This window comes from Streptopelia decaocto, assembly GCF_964273445.1.
Source record: "Streptopelia decaocto genome assembly, chromosome: 3".
NCBI lineage: Eukaryota > Metazoa > Chordata > Aves > Columbiformes > Columbidae > Streptopelia > Streptopelia decaocto.
This window is the reverse complement of record NC_138656.1, coordinates 1,155,989-1,171,977: the sequence shown is the minus strand read 5'-3', so window position 1 is coordinate 1,171,977 and position 15,989 is coordinate 1,155,989. Positions and strand designations below refer to the sequence as shown.

At 46.7% G+C, this 15,989-nt stretch overlaps 2 protein-coding genes across 2 annotated transcripts in view; one reads left to right on the top strand and one right to left on the bottom strand.

Moving 5' to 3' along the window:
• Positions 1-2,823: 2,823 nt before the first annotated feature.
• Positions 2,824-14,703, bottom strand: ERLEC1 (endoplasmic reticulum lectin 1). Its single transcript, XM_082049499.1, has 14 exons — positions 14,477-14,703; positions 12,888-12,992; positions 11,723-11,803; positions 11,307-11,384; positions 11,136-11,199; positions 9,598-9,638; positions 7,456-7,679; positions 5,833-5,962; positions 5,288-5,449; positions 4,609-4,668; positions 4,244-4,368; positions 3,891-3,968; positions 3,403-3,478; positions 2,824-3,031 (listed from the first exon to the last, which is right to left on the bottom strand). The coding sequence occupies exons 1-14, from the start codon at positions 14,633-14,635 to the stop codon at positions 2,960-2,962; spliced, it is 1,455 nt and encodes a 484-aa protein (XP_081905625.1). The 5' UTR covers positions 14,636-14,703; the 3' UTR covers positions 2,824-2,959.
• Positions 3,253-15,989, top strand: part of ASB3 (ankyrin repeat and SOCS box containing 3) — a 30,938-nt gene continuing 18,201 nt past the window's right edge. The window contains exons 1-2 of the mRNA XM_082049495.1: positions 3,253-3,262; positions 15,875-15,976. The gene's annotated coding sequence lies outside the window, so the exon portion shown is untranslated. The remainder of the gene's footprint in view (positions 3,263-15,874; positions 15,977-15,989) is intronic.

The following is a 15,989-nucleotide window of genomic DNA, read 5'->3' as shown; positions in this document are numbered from 1 at the left end:
GCCGCCGCCCTGGTCTGACCGGGCGCTTCCTGCCCTGGCAGGTCCTGAGAATTGCCCTCAAGTCACCGTTTTTCAACAGATCCTGACTCGCTTTAGTGCAACAGACAGAAAATTAAGTGCATTTTGGACACGTCAGGAAGGATTCTCGCTCGTCCTTTCGAGTTGGGGTGACCCCTGTAGAGAGAATTTCTCCCCAGTGATTCTCCATGCAAGCAGAGCTGTGCTGCTCCTGAAGCCCTCGCTGTGCTCCGGCGCTGGGGAGATGGAGCGGGTGCGATATATACAGCACCGGGGCCACCAAACCGCGTCGTACGGGCTGGTTGTGAGAGGAAATCACGGCTGGAAGCCGTTAAAATCAATGTTATTTGGCACAAGGATGGTTATTCTACCAACATGCGGTGCTGGAGTTGTTCTCATGTTTGTGTCGTCCAGCACATGTCCTGTGTATTCATTTATTCTAACCCTAACTTTTATTATGAGGGTTGTGGTTGTGGGGGAGCATATTCTCTGCTTTTTGATCTGTTCTTGCAGCTAATAATTTGTGAGTTTAAATGGCAATTATAAATGAGCTCCAGAATGAGCCGCTATTGTCTGAAGCCGTGGCTGTGGTACTTGAGGAGCGTCTGAGCAGAAATGTAAGCAAAGACACCGCAATAATGGCACGATTCTTACCTCCGGTAGTAAATTCTGGATTGATTTTCCGCTGTTCGGTAGCAGGAGCGAGTGCGGCTGTCGCTACAGGGTTTGGCTTGTGCAGGAGGAGCCCACGAGTGAGTTTTGCACATCCCCGTGCAGCTGATTTGGGGGGTTTGTTAAGTGCTTGTTCCTCATGTGCTTTCCGTGTGGGCAAATCTGTGCTTTGGGACCTAATTCAGCTCATTCTTGGAACCTGTACAAGTAAATATCAGAGTAGCACCTTTCACTTTCCCAAATCTGTTTTCCCTTGGTGTAATTCCCTGTGACTAATTGCCGATGGTATCAGTGCCTTTGCAAATTCGCTGTCCGCCCTCCACGTTATTTTCCGTGTTGCTGATTCTCAAAGGAGCGTGGAAGCGGCTCTGAGGACGCGGCAAAGCGGCGCGAGGTCCCGCTCATCGGTCCAAGCAGAGCAGCGCCAACCCGCAGCCCCCCAGTCCTGTTCTGTGCTTTCGCGTACCAGAAGCGGCTCCTTTTTCCCCAGTTTTGGTACCGACAGGTTCCCACACTCCAGGGCTTGTCTGCGGGGGGGGCTGAAGCAGCAAATTTCTCTCAATCGCACATTTATTTTAGATTAAAATGCTTTAGAACATAAACCTACGTTGGATTTAGTTATTTCTAGCAGTATTGATTTGCGCTGTCCTACCCTTTGGGATTTTGTGTGTCCTTCCTGCTCCCCTCACCCAAGTTCTTCTCTCCCCAATCAGCTGGTGGTCGGGAAGAGACAGGAGAGGGTGGAATTAAAAAGCATATTCTGGATTTTTGTAGATTTTTGTGCTTGCGGGCAGCTTGGCCACAGGGTGGGAACGTCTGTGAGCGCGTCACCGCCTCCGCCAGGGGAAGCAGAGCCCGAGGGAACCGGGTACAGATTTCACGGGTTTGGTAATAGCGCGGTTTGCTTGTAATAAGGGAAAAGTTGGCATGAGTGGCGCACGGCGGTGCTGCGGCTGCTTACTCAAAGGGGTCGCGCTTCCCCGCTGCCCGGGCGCTTCCCTCCTCTGCGGGAAGTGGGATTCTTGACGCTCTCCAAAGGAACTATTCTTGTATTTTCCGCTGGGCTCGTCACCCCTCCCGGGGCTCCGGCGTGTTGCGGTTTCTCTTCCTTTTGAGGTGATGGGGCCGGGCAGACGTCGAGGTTGGGCACCACAGCATCCGCATCAAAGCCGCGGCTTGGGTGCTCAGCCCAGCGCTAAGGCTGAGTCTAAACTGCAGGTACGGGGCAGACTCTGCTCCAAATAAAACCATCACAAAGGATTTCACAGATCTGACACTTCGCCTCCTGCCAGAGCCTTAATGGGAGCACTCACCAGATTACAACTCAAGTGACTTTTTGCTTATCCACCTAAAGCTTCACAAGGAGTCTGAGGGGGAAAAAATCTGGGTAGAAGACTCTTCCCCCTTTTCTAGTGTCCTTGGTCACATTGCTAAGGCATCAGAAATAAGGATTCAACCAGGAACAACGACTTTGAATTTGAATACTGTATCATCCTGCTGCTGCTGGTTTGGGTTTCTACCGTGAGACAACAAAACGGGTCCTATTGCAACAGTCCAGCGGTTCGACATGGTATTTTGGGCCGTATTCAGCTAGTCATATGCCACATAGTTGGCGGATTTCCGCCCGACATCGGTTGTGAAATTCCTACACCTTGCACAATGGTTTTAGAAAAGAGGAACGGGAGCGGGCTCACATCCGAGAGCCACACGGACCGACGCCGTGGGCCGAACACGCAGTAACTATCTCACTGTTTTCTTACCTATTTTAGAAGTATAATGGAAATCTGCTTCAGGTGCTCTTTCAAAGTAATATTTCAAATATTTGGTCCCCCAAAACGTCCTGGAAAGCAGCCCAGGCTGGGGGAGATGTACCAGAGGACGCAGGACTGGGATATTACTGCAGTTCCAAGCAGCAAAACCGAGGTACCACTTGTGCAGAAGAACAATCGTTGCGGTGGCAGCTGGAGGCTCCGAGCGAGAGGTGTCAGTTCACTTTTTCACTCTGCTGGCAGCTGAACTCCTCCCTCGAAGCCGGATCTTGCTTATTTTGCCTTTTCAGAGTTGGCAATTTATACCTGAACGATGACGGCGACGCTGATTGCAGAGCGTGTCACACACGGGCCAAACGGCAAGTGCAAGACAAGAATTTAATCATTAAAAGTTTCTCGATAACCTCTTATATACACATAGTTATACACAAATGGCTCCCAGTCCCTCGTCCGCCGGGATTCTGCTGGTGAGGCCGCGAGTCGCCAGCGGGGCCGCGGGTTCAGCTGGGCACCGACAGCAGCCCGTGTTCGTCCGCCGTGTCCAGGATTTTACAGATCACCGGAGACTCCACCTTCAACAGACGAGATCGGCACGTTAAAGACCCTGAAATCATTGACAAACTCATACAAGAGTTCACAGGATTAATCCCAACAGGTTGTAAGAGGCCTGGTGCGCCAGCAACACTTTGTAAAACTTACTCAGTGCTTTTTGGTGTTGGGTGTGATCTCTGCAGCATATTAACACCGTAACTAGTGTAATTAATAACGACTCTGCTTCCCCTGAGCACACGCAGCGGAACAAAAAGCAGCGAGGTGTTTGGGCTCAAGCACAGGAATCCCCTGTGAGCGGCCCTGGGGTGAAGGGGCCGTCCCAAACATGCACCTGGGGACAATCTCTGCTGGGTGGCACCTGATCTGAGGGAATTCGAGCGTCTTTACATACCCCGAGGATGTATTGGCAAGAATGAGGTTCCAACATGTATATGGTCACAGCGTGAGGGGAATCTGATTCTTTACATCTGAAAACAGAAATTTGGCAGAGTTTAGCATGCAAAAAGCACAAAACGTGTTATTTCCTTAGTGTCTGTAGCGTTTTTACTAAGCTGATGTTCGTGCTTTCTGCAGGCAGCAGAGGCTTTTCCGTGAACGACGGGGGACGCCCTGAACCTGCCCCAACGAGTCACCAATATGCTTCAAAGCAAAGACCGACTTCTTTTATTGCTCCAAGTTTCTAAGTCCTGTACCAAAGCAGCCTAGTTTTAGCTGGATTTTATTTAAACGTTAAGACTAATAGTTAGAGCAGACAAATATTGCTTTTCCCTGCCTTCCTCCCCATTCCAAATTCCCACCAATTTAAAACCAGCCAAATGGTGCCCAAATAGGAACAACTACTAAAAGCAAAACATGGGTTTGCCAAAAAAGTTCACTTACTTCAATTTCACAGTCACCTGCCTTGGCTTGTCGGTCAAGTCACAGACGTCTCCGTTTCCATAGAAGTGAGACACCATCCTGCCACGAGAGACGGGAACGAGAACGTTTGGAAACACTGAACGCAGTGCTGAAGCACGTGGATAACTTGCGATACAGCACCTCGGCTTTCCTCCAATACTTAACTCTGATATACAACAACAATCAGTAACACGCTCTACGCCAGTTGCTGCAGAAGCAAACAGTTCTTCACTAGTGGAGGATTTTTCTCTGCGTTCAGTGCTCAATTCCCTTTCCTGACGTGCTGTTGCCACCTGTGCCCCCCGCTCTCGCAGCGACCCCAGCGCTGCGCGCACCTCACGGTCTGCGTGCCGTCCTCGCGCAGGTAGAAGGTTCGAGCCGCGTTCTTCCTCGCCCACTCGATGTGCTCCTCCTTGCTCCAGGTACCCACCACCACGGACGTCTTGCCCGTTTCCTTATCCTAAAAAAAGGAAAAGCTGATAATTACACCCTGCGTTACATGATTAGCAGTGAGGGTATTTTAACGATGAGTAAATGGCGTATTAGAGCAGGCCTGCTGCTGTCAACAGAACGTGTTCCTGCATTTGGGACACACTGTGACCAAGCCTCTGTTAGGGCTGCAATGACCAGAAGAGCATTCCCAGAAAAAAAAGTCACATTTTTCCCAGCTTTGCTTATCGCCGTGCTCTACCTGACGTACCTCGTGATACTGATGAACGTATTTGCCGTAGCAGAATTCGTACTTCCACCAACCAACGCCCTAGGGAGAGGGACAACCTCAGTGTTAAAACAAGACCCCCCAAAAGAACCGCGTCCCTTTGCCTCCCGACCCTGAATCACTGGCTGTTTTAGCTGTAAAGCTCCACACCTACTATTCCGATATGTTGATTCAAGGTTTGCGTTGAGAGAGACTCTAATTGACATATAGGCAAGGGAATTCCATCTATCTAAAGTTGAGTTTAAACAAAGATCTAGGTTTTTTTATGTAGAGCCACATAGGACTAAATTCCTTAAACTATTTGGATATCCCCCATTCATCTTTTAAAGAAATATTTTCCCCTTTCAAAAAGGGATAAAACTTCAGCTGCCTTTTCTCTCCATAAGTCTTATCATTTTTTTTAAATTCTCATTAGCAAAATTAGCACTGAACAATTCTCATGATCTACTTTAATTTCACTGTCTGCTCAAATAGACTGAATTTCAACAGAAGGTTAAAGATACCTTTCTAGCATAGACTTTTGTACATAAGCCTTCCCTATATCAATGCAAGGGAAGGAAATGATTATGTATATAAGAATGCAACTGTCAGAGTACACGGAAAAACTACAGGAACACATAAAGCAGTGTGTGCAATTAAGGAACGGAGCGTTATTTCTCACCCCATGGAAGCAGTAGGAACCACTGAGAAACTCCTTGATGAGCTGGTCGTCGGTCAGTTTGGAGATGTGGGTTGTTCCCACAGTTAATAGCTGGTGGCTGCCAACAGCAACAGGCTTATGGATGGAAGAAAACTTCTCTTCCTTTGTCGAATGCATTTCTTCCTGAAATTAAGGTACGCACAAATACACCCATTTGGATTTTACATGGCTCTTGCAAAGCTTTATAAACCATATGAAGTTACTTAATACTAAGTTTTTGTCAGTGTTTTCCCTGGCTTCAGCACAGCTCAAAAAAAGACCGCAAGTCCAAAACTGAACAGGTTTGTAAACTGTAGGCAAAGGCGGCTGCAAAAGCTTTAAATTAGTAGCCCAAACTTGCTCTGTTTTCCTTCCAAAGAAGGTAAGTCACAGATGATTTCAACGAACTTGCAGACCGAAAGGCTGACATGGTGGGGCAAGAGAACTTATTCCATGGAAATGTAAGTTCTCTGGATTACAAAATGGAAGTTAAGTATTTTTTCTGTTTGAAATTAAAGAAATCTTACTTCCTTGACCCTTCTGAAAGGCATCTTCATCATTTCTTGCTGCTTCTCCAGCTGCTCCAGGTTATGGGGTTTGAGCGGGGATCCTGGCAGAGACTGGCAGAAGATGTCGTTCACGGGGGACGCCCTGAACCTGCCCCAACGAGTCACCAACATGTCACTTACTACGCTTTAAAGCAAAGACTGACTTCTTTTATTGCTCCAAGTTTCTAAGTCCTGTACCAAAGCAGCCTAGTTTTAGCTGGATTTCATTTAAACGTTAAGACTAATAGAGCAGACAAATATTGCTTTTCCCTGCCTTCCTCCCCATTCCAAATTCCCACCAATTTAAAACCAGCCAAATGGTGCCCAAATAGGAACAACTACTAAAAGCGATGGATGTGCTTTAGCTAAGTTAATGCAGGTGCATTTTTGGACAGGATAGTGGGTGTAGGGGAAACGCGCTGGTGGCCCCAGGACAGCTCGGCGCCGTCTCAGGGAACATGTGACAGTAAAACTGCGTTTAGTTACAGTGAGGTTGGTTTGTCACTGCCTGTGACACGGAGCAGCGTGTCCGGCCTGTCCCCACCCATCTTTACTTACTACCGTGACTCAAGATCTGGTCTGTTTATTTTCAGTAGTTCCTGCCCATGGCCAGGAAGCCTTGCCCCCCTTTGCTCTGCTGGGAGGGGGCAGCCCCAGATTTTCTTCTTATCAAACGGCAGAACAATTTGCCTGTGCACTTTCTGTTCCTCTGCTGATACAGAGGCTTAAAAGATTCGTGCGGTAAACAGAAAACGGTGCAATAGGTAAGTGAACAGATGAAACAGTGATACCAAACTGCATGAGAACATTTATCATTTATACTAAACATTTAACTGCTGTACTCCAGCTGCTAAGTGTTTATAAAACACACATTTGAGGATTTTGTTCTTTAGACTTTGTTGACTCTTTCAGAACAGCGATTAAATACTCACTTATTCTGATGTCCATGGGAAATTCAGAACTCTGGTCCATTTATTTCCCCCTTAATTTGTGTGTCATGCAGTGTGCGATTCTCTTTGTACCCCTTGAAAAGTCAAGAATCTGAACTGCTGTGGCTAAGGATATCCCTTAGATGCATGGTACAATGCAAGGAAAGGGAGAAAAAAGAATCCTAAGCTTTAGTTTGGGAAAATAACACTGAAATTGTAAATTCTTCAGATGAAAATGACTTATGCAGCTGAAGGTAAGGTGATAAAGCAGGAGAAAGAGCTCCGTAAGTTGGGAGTTGTGCTAATATAAATGTGCAGGTTATGACTGAAGAGCACACTTTAGTTTTCTGAAATTAGAGAAGCTGACGTCCACGCACACATATATTGCACATATGCAATCTGCAGTCTTTGAATAACATGAAGATGATCCCCCAGGTGTTTGAAATCGTAAATGAAGAGGAAACAGAGTGTTCTTCATCTGCCTGCGCCTTAACACCCGTGTTCCTCCAGAAGGACAGGGCTAGAAACCTGCCTGTTGAAAAGAAAATTATACTTCCCACCTGTTCCTGTACCAGAAACCACAGCTGGGTGTGTGACTTGTATAAACACGGACACGCATGGAGACGGATGACAACCTGAAGTGATGCTGTTAGCCCAAATGTGAGTACCGTACCTGTATTTAGGATGGCTGCATAACAGAGGCGTCAATATAACCACTTCGTATTCGCAGGTCGTAACTTCTGCTACGGAAAGGATCTCGTGTTTAGCTTCCGGATGGCAGACGTACATCACTGTGCTTGACCTGGGCCGGTTCTGTCTCAAGCTGCAGGGCGTGCCGTTCCCCATCTCCACGGGGTAGTAGGGAGTCATCTGCCCTTCTATGTTTTTTGTAGGGATCTGGGTGAAAGAGGGGAAAAGTTCAGAATCACAGTAAAGCTCCTTTGACTCCTCTGAAACAAAAAACATCATTGCACTGTGCAGGGCCAGCACTACTGGTTTGAAACCAGCTCCTGCGGAGTTTCTTGGTGTTTCTGCAACATCCAAACGTGTTCTGGTGTGTTATCTCCAGCCACAGCACCGCCCAAACGCACCAAGACATGCGAGATCCGCTGCAAACCCTCATCTGACTGCAAAAGAATCTAGAAACGCCCCTCAGAGTCACCCTGACGTCTGCACCGGCACAGCCAGCGGGGTTTTCCTCACCCAGAGCATCCCACACCCCCTGTAACCGCAGCTACAAAGTAAATCCCACTTTTGTAGATGCTTTAAGTAAGCTCTCTGCAGACTTCTTCCTTCGTACGTTTCATCCAGCTTCCACTTTGAGAAATTCATTCCTAAAGTGGTGAAAGTCCCTCTCCTGACTCCTGTCTCAGAAGCAGCTGAAGTTCCCGGGTACCAAACGTTCTGTTGGTGCAAAGGCCACGCTGGAACCCACAAACTCAGCCTATTTCTGCCCACTAATCAGGCTCTGTGCAAAAAGGCAGCGGCACTTCTGCGGCCACAACACTAACCCGGGGACACAAGACCCTTCTTTGGCTCCCAAACCACACTACCCTGTCACCGGCCGCTGCCTCTCTGCTCCTGAAAACTGTTCCATCGTGGATGAAGTGACGAGACATTATTGAGGTTGCAGAATTAACATGCTGAACCGATTCTTCCTTAAAAATTGAAAAATGATGCCTATGCATTTCACTGAAGGTAAGCATTGAAGAAATCTGAGTAGAGGCTGCTGCTGTTGGCACACAACTGAAAGGCACCGCGGAAGGGTTTAAGATAAACCTCCAGTCCCAGCAGTTTTTGGTCGCTTTAAGCACCGCCCAGCTGTGTTACGTGTTCTTTCCCTTTCATTAATAGAGATTCCACGCAAATTGCACGTCTAAACTCTTCATGGACCAAAACCAAGACAGTGTGCGCACATCATAAATACTGTCAATGAAAAGTCAGTAAAACAATTCCTCTGAAATTAAAAAAAAACCTAAGTTACACTACAAAGAACCTGGTTTTTCTTCGTTTCCAAGAGGCACAACTGCCGCTGCCATTAGAATGGGCCACATTCTGACCTGGGGCTGCTCCTCCACTACCTCCCAAATACTCTCAGACATGGGTATTTCCTGAGCTCCACTGAGGAAGAGGCAGCACCCTGTGCCATGTAAATCAACATCACAACGAACACGTGGACAAAAACTTCATCTCAGAATTAAAACGAAGAATAACCAGAAATAAAGGTGGGTGCGTGTCTGTCCTCCAGCCAGATTTGCCATCGCTAGTTCCAAACTCCAACATGCTTTGGGTACTTCCATTGTTCTGCTATGAAATTAGTAACACAGAATGGAGTTTTGGGGCCTAAACAAATGGAAAAGTTCTCTACTGGAAAAGGGAAGCACAGAGTTTTACACGATGGGTCGAGTCACCTAAGAAACCTTCTAGGGGTTTGGTGCTGGAGGACTTCGTTAAACATTCCTCCCTACCCAAAATGTGGGAAAGTGTAATTAATGGAATTGGGATCTCTGCTAGACCATAATGTGACTTTGTGGTTACGCGTACTGTCTTTGTAGAAGAAGAGTATATAATTAATCTCTTTTACGTTTAATAGTAGCATAACTTCAGTGTAAATAAGTAGAAGGGTAAGAAATGTGACTAGCTAAATAAGCTTTCTGAGCTGGGACTGACAATCAAAAGCGAGAAGAGCGCAGCTCAGGAACAGAGTTTCACTTTTTGATGCTCGTTTTGGTAGGGAACTAATTACATAATCTCATCACAGATAAATTGCCTCCACTCTTGATGGCAAAAGTTAAAATAGATGTTTTTCACTTGCCTCTTTTGCACTCTCTTTTGGATTTTCCTTCTCTTCTTGATCTAGGGAATAATTAAGAATGAGGTAAGCACAAAGTCTGCGAACTTGAAATAAAATTAAATTATACATAGAGAAGTTTGCACGTTCTGTGGTTTTGCCAGTACTTTGTGTACACGCTGCCGAGAGCCAATTTCATGAACTTGCAGGTGCAAAAGAGGGAAGAAAGGAAATAAACAGTGACCTGGGGTCCAGAGCAAACAGAACCAAACAGGACTCAGCGTCATTCTAAAGCAATTTTGAGGACAGGCCAAACGCAGCCCTAGTACCACGGGGAGGCCAGAAGGACGTGTCACCCTGTAGCTCCTCCGGGTTTAATCTATCACACAGCAGCTGGGAAACCAGCTCTGTTATTTATTCTTTAAGAAAAGTAGCGTGAATCGCTGTACAGGAAGCATAGAAAGAATACCTTTAGGTCTGCCACCTAAGCGGAGAGCACGGAGGGTCAGCACCCTAAGAGACGCAAATGCGATGACTTGAAGTATCACATGGAACTTCAGCATCCAGCCCCACAATTAAACTCTAATTAAACACTTTGTTTTCTGTACAACAGCATGGAGGGGCAACTGGGCAGCTCTGTGCGGGATTAATGGCAGCACAAACAAGCACTGGAACTCACAAAGAAACGCCAAGCAAGGCATTTCCGAAGCCGTGTTTGTTTTCAGGACTAAGGTACCTAACTGAAGGAATTCAAAGGAATGGCATTAATAGCGCTAAATCCGCCCCGAGACCGAGGCATTCAACTTAATCACTTTAATAAGAGAAAAATGGCAGTGCTCACATTTTACATACCAGCCTAGAATTAAAAAAAAAAACCCTAAATGATGTTTTTTCTATTGTTTCTATCAACTCTGATGAATGAATGCTTAATCTGTGGATTTTTAGCAGTTCTTTGGAATAAGACACTACCCAAGTGCTCGCCCAGGAAAGCAGATATTGGCAGGTGGGACCACAGAACCCCCAGCACCTACAATAACTTATGGGCAAAAAATAAAAGCGCTCAGAAAATCAGTTATTCTAAACTACAGTTTGAATTTGGGGCTCAGCGACCTAATTTCCACCAAAGTCAGAGTGCAAGTGTTTGGGTTTGCGAACCACGTTTTATTAGAGACCAGCAGAGCCCTTGATGTGCTATGAGCTCTGCTCACAGCCTGGAAGACACTTCTCCCCACCCAAAAAGAGGCAACAGGCCACAGGAACAACAGCTAGTCTGGCGTATATAGCTTCTATTTCTTATACTATGTATTTTCTTTCCCTGACACTAATTAATTATTGCAGATTAGTTAAGCTAATTAATCAGACAGCATGGCAGAACTGACAGGATGGATGCAATCTAAGGTGCTGAAAAGGAATTAAAACCAATCCATTTTGTTAAAAAAAAAAGAGACGACAAAATCCTATTGCACTGAGAATCAGTTTTCTACAGCTTATTTCTCAAACAGTAATAATTAAAACCCAAACAATTAACTAGCATCAGCAGAATAAAAAAATCCAAGACAAACCTGGTTCTGATAATGGGTTCTTTATCATCATATTCCCCAGAAAGTATTCTTGGATGTTTATTTTCTACAAACAAAAGAAGTTAAAACAAATCTCAGTTACCGTTTTCCATACTTTACAACTGTGCAGGAATTAAGCACGAACATGGCAGTGGAGAAGGGGGCTGAGCCTACCTGCCCCGTCTCCTTCTCCTCGTGGTACTGACGGATGTGTTTGCCGTGGCAGACCTCGTAAGTCCAGTAAGATTCAATCTTAAAATATATATATATATAAAATAACTTTTAAATTCTGTTTAGATACATCATCCCACCCAAAAAAGTTCCACCAGAATTTTGGCTTTTGCGGCAATAAACCGTAGCCCAAGCAGGTGGGCTTGGGCACCCTCAAAAACAATAGCACCCTCAATGGTCTCAGCGTCCCCCAAATATCTTGATGAGGTTCCAAATAAACACAACAGGCAAAGTTTCCTTAAATTTCATACAGATAAAACAAAGGAATATATAAATATATATATATATATATATATATATATAAAAAGACTAAATGTGCCCCCAAACCACCATGGATAAGTTACACAGAAGTAACATACTCTATATGAACAGCTACTTTGCTTAAAAAGCGGTTCCAGCAATTCTCCTGGAGTAGGACCTTTGTAGTCCTTTTCTTCTTCCTAGAACAGAAGGATATTTCATTACGTTAAAATAAAAACTATTTTGCTTAGTTAATATTAATTTGCAATAGTTAAAAAAAAATCCTATTGAAAATTAAAAGATACAAAACCTCATTGAGTCTTGCCCTGAAGGAGCTGTGTGGTGATTAGAAGAAATGGTTTAGTTTAGCAAGAAGGGGCAATTAAAAGTCACAAATAAAGCGGTGAAAACAGAAGAGTTTTGTGGCGTTAAAGATACACACGTGGCAGAAGAGCAGGAGCTCTCAACTCGCTCATGTCCAGAGCGGCAGCTTGGGGTGTGAACAGAAAAACAGCATTAACAATATTCTCATTTGTTAGTCAATGCTGATGCAGTACAACTGGAACATCACCCAGCTTTCATGTAATTACAAACAAATGGATCAAAAAGATATATGTAATGCTGTGTAAGTTTATTTTTGTGTCATTTTTGCTCTATAAATATGCAGGTGATTGAAGAGAGTTCTGCAGTACTGAAGATTTCTCAGCTGCACTGAAGCAGCGTGAAGAAAATGAACCATTGGAGGAACAAATAATAAACCTCACCAAAGGCCTCCTGCTTCTCTTGTCCAATGACATGTATTTATATACTTTGCTTTTTTTAAATTTACACCCCACATTGTGCATTCGGATTTCCAATTAAGGAACAGAAAATAAAGCTTGTATTACTGGTGGTGGAAGCAGTACTGAGATAATAGTTTCAGATACAGTGATCACGACAGCAGCGTTAACAATCTTTACAGTTGTCTGCTGGCACAGAGTTCAACAATGTTACTTAAAATACAAGAACTTCCCAATCACAAATGGGCCTAGTGATGAACAGAACATTAGAGCAATCGTTTGTCGCCAAAGAAGGGTTTCAAGATTGCTCAGACTGGCCCCACTTAATAGAGACTTAGTCTGTAATATATAGTGAAGGCATCTACTATGAACAGTGAAACTGTGAAGCATTCTGTAGCTTATTTTCCATTTTTGGGGGGAAGGAGGGGAAGAAAAAGGAACTGAAAAGATGCTGCAAAGACTTGTCTGCAGATTGTAACCGCAAGAAAGACTCGGCTGAACCCACCTCACTGCCGCTCGCTACCAGCGGGAGTATACATTTATATTTCTCTTTATCCACAGTGGTCATTATAATGTAGTTATCCTCTTTGTACAGGACACCGGTCGTCGGCTGAGAAAACAACCAACCTCTGGATTAGTCAGGTAGGGTTTTTTTAATGTCACTTTTTAGAAATGTCACCAAATTCAGGAGCGGCTCGTTGGTGTTCACTTGATCCCTCCAGCCCCATTCCCGCTCCCCTCACTCTTGCACGCTTCTGGTCCTTAAGGTTTTTATTAAATAAACACCCTCCCAGCCACTCCATTGTGCAACAGCCACCACCACGTTGATTTTCAGGACAAATTTCCACAGGATTTTGCCAGATTCGGGCCGTGGCCTAAACCCTCCCCCAGGCCCGGGGTGTGTGTCTGAACTCCCTGTTGTCACCACCCCCAAAAACCCAAACCCAGCGGGATGTGTCAGACACACAATGCCGAGAACACCCCAAACCCAAACCCCTTTTTTGTGGCTTCAAAAATAAACATGAAGAGGCTTTCGCCTCCCAACTGAGGTAACAAACCAAGGGAGGTGAGGAAGGGACTGGGGGACACCCCAGGGAATCCCAGGATGTCAGAGACTGGAAGGGCCCTGGAAAGCTCATCCAGTGCAATCCCCCCATGGAGCAGGGACACCCAGCTGAGGTTCCACAGGAAGGTGTCCAGGCGGGTTGGAATGTCTGCACAGAAGGAGACTCCACAACCTCCCTGGGCAGCCTGGGCCAGGCTCTGCCACCCTCACCCCCAACAAGTTTCTTCTCATATTTAAGTGGAACCTCCTGTGTTCCAGTTTGCACCCATTGCCCCTTGTCCTATCACTGGTTGTCACCGAGAAGAGCCTGGCTCCATCCTCCTGACACTCCCCCTTTCCATATTGATCCCCATGAATGAGTCCCCCCTCAGTGTCCTCTTGTCCAGCCCCAGAGCCCCAGCTCCCTCAGCCTTTCCTCACACGGGAGATGCTCCACTCCCTGCAGCATCTTGGTGGCTGCGCTGGACTCTCTGCAGCAGTTCCCTGTCCTGCTGGAACTGAGGGGCCACAACTGGACACAAGATTCCAGGTGTGGTCTCCCCAGGGCAGAGCAGAGGGGCAGGAGAACCTCTCTGACCTACTGACCACCCCCTTCTAACCCACCCCAGGTCCCATTGGCTTCCTGGCCACAAGTGCTGGCTCAGCCCACAGCACCCGGTATTCCCAGCTGGTCTCCCATCCAAGTACCAACCGGGCCTGACCCTGCTTAGCTTCCCAGATCAGATGAGATCAGGTGTTCTCAGGGCAGTATGGCTGTATATATTATTCATATACATATATATACACACACATACATGTATATATATATATGTTCCTCAAGTATATCCTGATAGTATCTGAACTAAACAGTGCTGGCTCATGGTCACCCTGCTGTCCCCAGGACCCCCAGGTCCCTTTCCCCTACACTGCTCTCTAATAGGTCATTCCCCCCCTCACACTGGAACCTGGGGTCGTTCCTACCCAGATCCAACCCTCCACACTTGCCCCTCACACCCCCAAACCCGCCCCCCCCCCCCCGCGGTACCGACCAGGCTGAACTCGGTGCCGGGCCAGTTCACCCTGAACGGGATGTCGTCGCTGAGCTGCGGGATCGCCCGGCCGCCCTCCGTCACCGCCGCCGCCACGGCTGCCAGGAGACCGCACAGCAACGCCCTGGGGCTGGGGGAGCGCTGCCCACGGCCCCTCATCCCGGCCGGCGGCTCCCGGAGGGCGGGCGGTGCCGCCACGTCTCCTTCCTGAGGGGAGAGGAGGAGCCGCGCCATCAACATCCGGGGCACCGCCGAGCGGCGGGTGAGTGAGGGAAGGGGGGGGGGGGGGGAGAAATGGCGGGTTCTGTGTGGAAACGGGGGGAAGGTGGCGGCTGTGGGGGGTCGGGGGGACGCTGAAGGGACCCTTTGTTCCTCAGGTGTTGTGTAACAGCCGTGAGGTTTTCACCACAGCGCTGACAGAGCGGGGGCCGCCGTCGCCCTGATCCCCTCAGAGGCAACGAAGTTGCCTCTGAGGGGATCAGGGCGACGGCGGCCCCCGCTCTGTCAGCGGTTTGAAAGCGCCGCCAAATTAATACACACTGTGATTAAATTACAAAAGACATACCCATCGTTAACCAGCTGAGGTGGTCAATGCTTTCTGACCGCCTGCAAAACGATGGGATATTCTCCAAGTTTTAGATCCTTCTGTTCTTGAGAGAGGAGATGAAGTCACGCAGAGTGGTTAGTTTATATTTAATAGATGTGTTGTAAGTAAGGAGTTAAGCAATTATAGCTAATGTCGTCAATTATTTATTCGTATTGATGTGTTAATTTTTTTCAAAAATTGTGATGGGACTATTTAGCTTGGAGAAGAGGAAACTGAGGGGCTATTTACAACTAACGGTTGTAAATATAAATATATTTAAATAATATAATAATATGTAAATATAAAGGGTGAGTGTCAGGAGGATGGAGCCAGGCCCTTCTCAGTGACAACCAGTGGCAGGACAAGGGGCAATGGGTTCAAACAGGAATACAAGAGGTTCCAGTTAAATATGAGAAGAAACTTCTTCATGGTGAGGGTGCCAGAGCCTGGCACAGGGTTGTGGAGTCTCCTTCTCTTCAGACATTCCAACCCGCCTGGACACCTTCCTGTGTAACCTCAGCTGGGTGTTCCTGCTCCATGGGGGATTGGAATGGATGAGCTTTCCAGGTCCCTTCCAACCCCTTGACATTCTGGGATGCATATGTAATAATTATATGAATATAAGCAACACAAGAGCATCCAGTCTTTGGAGCACTTGTGGAGGACGATCCCCAGCGCTGACAAAATAAAAAACACTGCTTACAGTATAATCGATTCTGCTCTTAAGTTTATTTATGCATTTCAGTAGTGCAGGCTTTTTGGAAAACTACTCCGGACCTCACCTGTATTTAATCTCTCTTTGCAGAACATCAGGTGCTGGCGAGGTTGCTTTGCACTGCTGGAAGTCGCCCCAAAAAAGAGGCGCTGCCCTGATGAGCCGCAGAGTGGCCGGCACCAGCTCCACAGCCATACTGGTAGGTGGGACCG

Excerpts from the sequence above, each read along its gene's own strand:
- ERLEC1 (XM_082049499.1), bottom strand. The coding sequence starts at position 14,635 with ATGAGGGGCCGTGGGCAGCGCTCCCCCAGCCCCAGGGCGTTGCTGTGC. Across the intron at positions 11,804-12,887 it reads TGGTAGCGAGCGGCAGTGAG|GAAGAAGAAAAGGACTACAA; the intron begins GTGGGTTCAGCC and ends CTTCTGTTCTAG. Across the intron at positions 11,385-11,722 it reads AAAGTAGCTGTTCATATAGA|ATTGAATCTTACTGGACTTA; the intron begins GTATGTTACTTC and ends ATATATTTTAAG.